Source organism: Mus pahari, chromosome 21 (assembly GCF_900095145.1).
Source record: "Mus pahari chromosome 21, PAHARI_EIJ_v1.1, whole genome shotgun sequence".
NCBI classification, from domain to species: Eukaryota; Metazoa; Chordata; class Mammalia; order Rodentia; family Muridae; genus Mus; species Mus pahari.
Window position 1 is genome coordinate 26,237,402 of NC_034610.1, and position 7,778 is coordinate 26,245,179.

General features: G+C 48.3%; 1 protein-coding gene across 1 annotated transcript in view; it reads right to left on the bottom strand.

The window, feature by feature from the left end:
• The window catches only part of Rsph1 (radial spoke head component 1), a 22,957-nt gene that overhangs the window by 8,736 nt on the left and 6,443 nt on the right, over positions 1 to 7,778 (bottom strand). The window contains exons 4-5 of the mRNA XM_021221494.1: positions 3,076 to 3,166; positions 2,538 to 2,673 (exon numbers count right to left, since the gene is read on the bottom strand). Of these exons, the coding sequence (XP_021077153.1) occupies positions 2,538 to 2,673; positions 3,076 to 3,166 (227 nt within the window). The remainder of the gene's footprint in view (positions 1 to 2,537; positions 2,674 to 3,075; positions 3,167 to 7,778) is intronic.

Genomic DNA, 7,778 nt, shown 5'->3' on the forward strand with positions numbered 1-7,778 from the left:
TATCCCTCCTCACCTGTATCCCTCCTCACCTGTATCCCTCCTCATCTGTATCCCTCCTCATCTGTATCCCTCCTCACCTGTATCCCTCCCAGACTCTGCCCAGCAGTGTGATTTGAGTTTACCTAGTTATCTAGTTTCTCAGTTCGTTATTGCCCCTTACTTCTTCATTAATCATCAGGGATGTCCTAAGGAGACATTTAAAGACTTCATCTCCTTCTGGCCTACCTCCCATCTCCATCCCGCCTCATCCTGTTTTAATGGCTTGCCAGCAAGGACAAGGATAAGGGAAAATATCTGAAAAAGAAACACTAACCAGCCAGGCAGTGGTGACACACGCCTTTAATCCCAGCACTTGGGAGGCAGAGGCAGGCAGATTTCTGAGTTCAAGGCCAACCTGGTATGAAGAGTGAGTTCCAGGACAGCCAGGGCTACACAGAGAAACCCTGTCTCAAAAAAAAACAAACAAAAAAAAAGAAAAGAAAAGAAAAGAAAAGAAAAGAAAAGAAAAGAAAAGAAAAGAAGGGAGAGAGAGAGAGAGAGAAAGAAAGACAGACAGACTAGTGCTAAGAGGGTGAAAGATGCCTGACCCCACACGTAACCATGGAATACACAGTTTGGGGAGGGTGAGGAGACAAGACTGCATGAGATTTGGGGGAGGAGGGGAAAAAAACAAAGGATGTAGCCGATGTAACCCAATGTCACAAGAAAGTGATAGAGACTCAGGCTCTGTTGCTGGTGAGGGGGTAAATTGATGCAGCCTTTCAAGACAATGGGCGGTGTTTTAGGTGTTTCAAAGTGTCAGCCGTTTACCCTCCACTCCGCTGCCCATTATCTAGCTGTGACATCTCATCCCCACAGAAGATAACACACCTGTGATAAAGGAGCCTCAACCTAAGAAGTGCCTGCTTCATCAGGTTGAACCACGGCTGTGCTCTTAACTGTTAGTGGATGTAAGAGTGGTCCAAATCCACAGTGGGCAGAACTATCCCTAGGCAGTTGGGCTAGAGCTGTATAAGAAAGGCGGTAAGCCTGGCCTGAGAACAAGACAGTAAGTAGTGTTCCTCCAGGGTCTCTGCTTCAAGCTCCTGCCCTGCTTCATTCACTTCTTGAGCTGATTTCCCTCAAAGACGGACTTTGGCCTTTTAAGATGAAATAAACCCTTTCCTTCCCAAGTTGTATTTGGTCATGGTGTTTAACAGAAAAGTAACCAGGACTCTAGTCTATGTAAATGCACTCATCAGAAGACAAATCAACAAGGAACTTAAGTAAAAGGTCTTATTGCCTTTCATTCTGGAGGCGGGTACCACCTGTCCCTACCTCTGCCATTGTTTCCAGGTGAGGTGAGTGGAGGGGGCAGTTTCGGGAGTTGGGGGTGTGATTAACAGGGGAGCCAACAAAAGCAGAAACAGGAACCAAATGTAGATTAGGCCCTTCGAGGGTCAGAGCAGAGGGGATGCCCTCACCCTGCACCCGGAAAATCAGCTATGGGGGATTCGGTTTCTTAGAGCGGATGGCTTGCTTGTGGTGTAGAACTGAATGAGCCACTGAGCCAGGGCAGGAGTCTATCTAGACCAGGGAAGGGTGTGTGTGTGTGTGTGTGTGTGTGTGTGTGTGTGTGTGTGTGTGTGTGGAGGGGGTGCCTCTGCATTTTATTCCACATGGTCAGACATGCGAGATGATAGCAGATGTCTCTTTGTGTCCTGGTACCTCATGAACACGCCAAACTGATTCTTCATAAGCTGATGCATGGGTGTGCATGTGTGCATGGGTGTGCATGTGGTGTTCAGAGGGCCTGAGGGGGGGTGAGAGAGGGGCAGCCACGGGGGAGGAGGATCTTAGCACAAGACGCTTTATAATTTGTTTGTTCTTTCTGGTTTGTATGACCGGAAGCTTTTTTACTTAACTGGTAGAGCGAAGCCTCAGGGTTTACTGTCCTTTTTGGGCTAGCCTATTGATTACTCCAGCAGCTAAGCCTCAAGTTACATACATGCAAATGAGCCAGAGCTTCCGGTAGCTAACTACACCCCAAACCAGCTTCTATGCCAGTACACTCAGCAAACTCTCTTTTAGGGAGTCTTCCTCCAGCCCCGCCCAATGCTCCTGCGAATGCCTGGCTCACAATTACTGACTTTCCCCTCGGCACAAAACAGCAACCAAAGCCAAGCCCACCAGACAGGAACAGTAGGTCAAAATGTGGAGGTCTCCAGATTCAGGGTGCATAGTGCCCTCCCCAACCAGGAGAGGCAGGCTGGCCTCAGGCATGAGGGGGAGCCCTGGAGTCTCCCTCCTATTCCACATGACTTACCAGAGGGCAGAAGCCAGTGAAAGATGCTCTGGTATCGTGGGCACTGGTCTTAACAGAGGCACAAAGCATTTCTGAGGCCCCAGGAAATGGGCCCAGTGTTCTGCCTCCCACCCCACCCCACTCTGTGCTCTGTGGGCATCAGAAGAGATTGGAGTGGAGCAGCCTGCCTCATCTGGTGGGAATGGAGGACTCCGCTGGGTGTTTAGTGTTGGCACATGGTGCACTGACTTACGTTTTTGTTTATGAACTTGCCCTGGTACCTGTGGTTCAGGTGAATGAGCTCGGCGGCACCCTCCTGCTGTCCGTGCACCCAGCTACCGACATACTTACTGCCGGTCTCTGCGTAGAGGTAGGTGCCTTGCCCGTGCCTGGTGGAGACAAGACAGGGCCATTTGGTCACTGTCCAGGGTGGAAAACTGACCATAGGACAGACAAGGAGCTAAGGAGAGGCCAGCTCACAGGTGACATGTTTCCACTCGAAGGCTTGGCATGCCACCCCACACATGGGACTTTAAGAGAATCATGGAGCCAACATCATCTAAGACGCAGAAGCCAACTGCCAGCACCCAAACTGCATGCAGGGTGGTGTGATCTCCACTAGATGGCCCTCTGTGTCACTCCCTGAGGCTTGTGGACAGAGAATCCCCGTCTTCCCTCCTCTGCAGCACCTCCCCTACACACCTGCCCTACAGCATGGAACTGCCTTAAGCCAAGATCATTCTGTGCTTACTCCTCAAATGAACCCCCAAGACAGCAAGAAGAAGCCAAACCTTTGATGATTGAACCACTCCCCTGTGTAGGTGTCGTTGTTGACATAGTAGTACACGCCTTGGCCATGCCTCTGGTCATCAGCCCACTCCCCTACAAAGGACAACAGACACTCATTAAAAATCGAGTTGAAAAGGATAGACCGCTCCACGTGGTGACTCCTGGTAATTCCTTGTGCACTCGACAGGAAATCGTATCAATGGGAAAACAACATGTTGTCAGCCAAAGAGGGATTTGAAATCAGTCTCTCAAAAACTCCTCAATTTCTGAGTTTGAGGCCAGCCTGGTCTACAAAGTGAGTTCCAGGACAGCCAGGGCTACACAGAGAAACCCTGTCTCAAAAAATCAAAAAACANTGAGTTTGAGGCCAGCCTGGTCTACAAAGTGAGTTCCAGGACAGCCAGGGCTACACAGAGAAACCCTGTCTCAAAAAATCAAAAAACAACAACAACAAAACAAAAAAAAACAAAAAAAAAACAAAAAAAAAACAAAAACAAACTCACCTCTCACAGGTCACACAGGGAAGAACCCAACCAGTGGATTCCTAAGGTGGACGTTATCTAAAACGTCACCTGTGAGCAACAGCAAGCCAGCACCTGGGTGGAACTTTCTAGAATGGAGCTACAAATAATTAAAACCAACTGAGATCAGTTTGTTTAGAGAGAGAAAGGGCGGTTCCATCTTCTATTGTCTTTATAGAAAACAATGCAAACTGTTTTCACATGGAAAGAGTATCAGCTAACACAGGGGGTGGAAGATGCCTGCCTTGCACTGTGGGAGGCCCTGGATTCTATCCCAGTGCAGAAGAAAAGCCAAAACAGTGGTGGAAGAAAGCTGTCCTTGTCATTAATTAAAAATACATCCAGGATGTCTTCTTCAATACAGTGTTTATGGTATTAATTTTTTATTTTAAAACTGTTTAGTTTATTTCAGTTTGCCATGACAAATAAAAATTCATCTTTACAGCAACTTTTTCTTAGAGGACCCTAGAATGTGTGTAAACTTCTGGCTTACACAAGCACTAGAAACATCTGCACATACACTATGCTAACAAAATGTTAATTACCCAAACTGTCTGTTTCTGTGAATGAACCCCAAAGTTTATCCAGAAAACAGGGATTTGGGATAGAACTTTCCTCACTACCCCGATATCGACTTAACAATGACGACTTTCTGGCTGCCTCAGGAGCTAGGAGAAGGGCTGTACAAATGGGCAGCACGCAGCCCCCACGAGTATCCACCAGCTGAAGACAAAGGTCAACAAGGGTGTGGTCAGTAGCCTGGGGCAGAAGCAAGAACAGGCCCTCAAAGGTGAGTGACACACAGCTCAACACAGACAAACATTCATGGAGAGAAAGGGATGGTGATTGCTACAAATTCAGAAAGCACTAGATCCCAAGATAAGATGCAAGACAGGAACACAAGCAAGAGATATGGAGAACCCCCATATTAAGATAATTCACTAAAATATACATTTGGTGCCGAGTGTGAAGTAAACCATGAGACCAGGTGTGCAGTGACCATGAGAGCAGGTGTGTGGTAACCATGAGACCAGGTGTGTAGTGACCATGAGACCAGGTGTGTGGTGACCATGAGACCAGGTGTGTAGTGACCATGAGAGCAGGTGTGTGGTGACCATGAGACCAGGTGTGTGGTGACCATGAGACCAGGTGTGTAGTGACCATAAACAAAGATCTAGTGGGCGTTCGGTGGCAGTATTGTGGCTGCGTCTGCAGCATCTGCCAGTTTCTGTGGTGGAATATTCCCATGGAGGCCAATTTGGAGCAGTTTGTGGAGCTGCAAGAAGTGCAAAATTGGCTTCTGTGAGCCACTCGGAGCTGCTCCAGCACACCCTGGGGCAAAATGGCCATAGCTGGAACAGTTACTTCTACCCCCCCTCCCAAGAAAAGACCATAACCAAAAATAATAAAAATAAAAAAGAGCCCATCTCTTTCCTTCTGCCCTTGGGAACCAGGCTCAAGGCTAGCAAGACAAGAAAGCTGTTGTGCATTCTGCAGTCTTTTCAAGAGTGAAAGGGGACATTTAAGCTGCAAACACCAGATTTCATGTTGGTGAGGACCCCACATCACTTGCTACTCCCCTTGAGAAACTTGTAGGAGGCTCTGGCCATCCCAGGAAACCCCGTGCAATGGGGCAGGGGTTTCTCAGAGGAAGCCGGCCTACACCTGCTGCAAGCTTCAATGACTAGGAGTCGAGGCTCCTGGACGCCATTTGGAAACATTCCTGCTTTGAATTTGCATGTAACCTTTTTTTAAAAAAAAAAAAAGTTCGGAACAGTTCTCCCCTATTCCCAGCTCTCCTGGTCCTGTCACCAGACCCAGAGTGTTGAAGGGGGGGAATCCCTTGCGTGAGATCTGCCGAGGCTTTGGGTTGGAATGGCATGTCTATGCCAGCATGACCATGCACACCAGCTTCCTAGGAACACAGGCTCCCAGCACTGGACCCTGTGAAAGCTCACACTGCACACCCTTCATCCGACTGTTCATCAGCATGATTCGGAGCACCCTTTATGATGAACAACCAGTTTCCAAGACTTCTGCAAACCATAAGGGAAGATCATCAGACTCGAGACAGGCTTAGGGGAACACCTAGTTGGCACTGAAGTCTCAGTAGCCTGGAAGCATCCACCATGACCTCCTGAGTTGGTGGGGTGGTCTTATAAGGACAAGCTTTCCTGAGGCTCAGGTAGCTGGTGCCATGGACTACTGACTTCTTGGGAAGCTGTTTTCTGCAGAGCCGGAGAACCGCTCGGTGTGGATACCCACACTTGTGAATAGACTTTTATCTTGGGTTGGTTCATCCATGTTAAGGATTCCTAGGCTAGAGAGATGGCTCAGTGGTTAAGGGCACTGACTGCTCTTCTGGAGGTCCTGAGTTCAAATCCCAGCAACCACATGGTGACTCACAACCATCCATAATGAGATGTACTTACATATAATGAATAAATAAATCTTTAAAAAAAGAATTCCTAATGTGCTGGGCAGTGACCATGCCTTTAATCCCAGCACTTGGGAGACAGAGGCAGAGGCAAAGGCTCGTAGATCTCTGTGAGTTCCAGGCCAGCCTGGTCTACAAAGGGAGTTCCAGGACAGCCAAGGTTACACAAAGAAATGCTGGAGAGGGGGTGGGGGAGGAGGGGGAGAGGGAGAGGGAGGGGGGCCTTCCTCCTTTCCCTTGGAGTGAGACTGTACCCATACTTGGGTGTCTTACCAACAGAGCTCCTCTTTTCACCTAATCTTCACGCCTAAATGTCTTTAATTAAAAACCCCCAACTCTGCTTCAAAAAAAGAATTCCCAAATTCCTCCCCCCTTTAATGTACTTTATATGTGACCCAAATTGTATTAACATCTACACTAAGATCAAAAGTGACAACAAGATTAGGCTCACAGGGATCTGGGAAGAATTAAATTAAGTCCTAAATCAAATTGTTCAAAGCTCATTAAAAAGCAGATGGTGCTTCTGGTTGGCCAAGCCTGCTAAGGTTCAGGAACCAAACAAGTTCCATGTCTTAAGACAGAGGGCATGAATGTCTCTACCCCACCTGTGATGGTTTGTATATGCTTGGTCCAGGGAGTGGCACTATTTGGAGGTGTGGCCTTGTTGAAGTAGGTGTGTCACTGTGGGTATGGGCTTTAGGACCCTCATCCTGGCTGCCTGGAAGCCAGTCTTCCACTAGCAGCCTTCAGATGAAGATGGAGAACTCTCAGCTCCTCCTGCCCCATGCCTGCCTGGATGCTGCCCTGCTCCCACCTGGATGATAATGAACTGAATGAACCTCTGAACCTGTAAGCCAGCCCCAATGAAATGTTGTCCTTTATAAGACTTGCCTAGTCCAGGACAGCCAGTGCTACACAGAGAAACCCTGTCTCAAAAAACAAAAACAACAACAACAACAACAAAAAAAAAGACTTGCCTAGGTCACAGTGTCTGTTTGCTGCAGTAAAACCCTAACTAAGACACCACCCCAGAGTCTGGCAGAATTCTCTTTGCTGTTATTTTGGGGTTTTGTTTTGTCTGGAAGCAAGGCAGGTAACTGCTGTAGTTTGGCTAGGTGTCTCCCAAAGGCCACGTGTGGAGGCTTAGTCCTCAAATATAGTACTGTTGGGAGGCATGGAACCTTTGAGAGAGAGAAGCTGGTGAAAGCAGTCAGATCACTGGAGACATGCCCATCCCTGTGGGGCATTAGGTTATACTCAGACAATCTGGTCTCCAGTCAAGCTGAGGTGTGGAACTCTGGGACCTGGCGGTGGTAGTTCACCTACACGGCATGGTTGGCGTTCCCTCATGTCTCCAGGAACTCAAGGCTCCTGTCGAAGTTACTGCCCCCTCAGCCCCCACAAGAGAAGTGTGGCTAGCAGTCTCATATCCCACAGGAGAGGCATGTGGCTTTCAGTCTCATAGACAATGTCCCAAGCTTCTGACCTTCAGGCTAGACTCCTCCTAGCAACAGTAAGATAACAGCCCACCATAAGAGGGGCTGCTTGGCTCCACCTCACTCTCTCCTCTCCTCATTCTCTCTTACTCTCCTCTTCTCTCCTCATTCTCTCCTCTCACTCTCACTCTCTCTCTAACCTCTTACTCTAGCTTTTCTTCTCTCTCTCCTTTTCCTCCTCCTCTCTTCTTGGCCATGGCCAGTCTCTCTCTCTCTCTCTCTCTCTCTCTCTCTCTCTCTCTCTCTCTCTC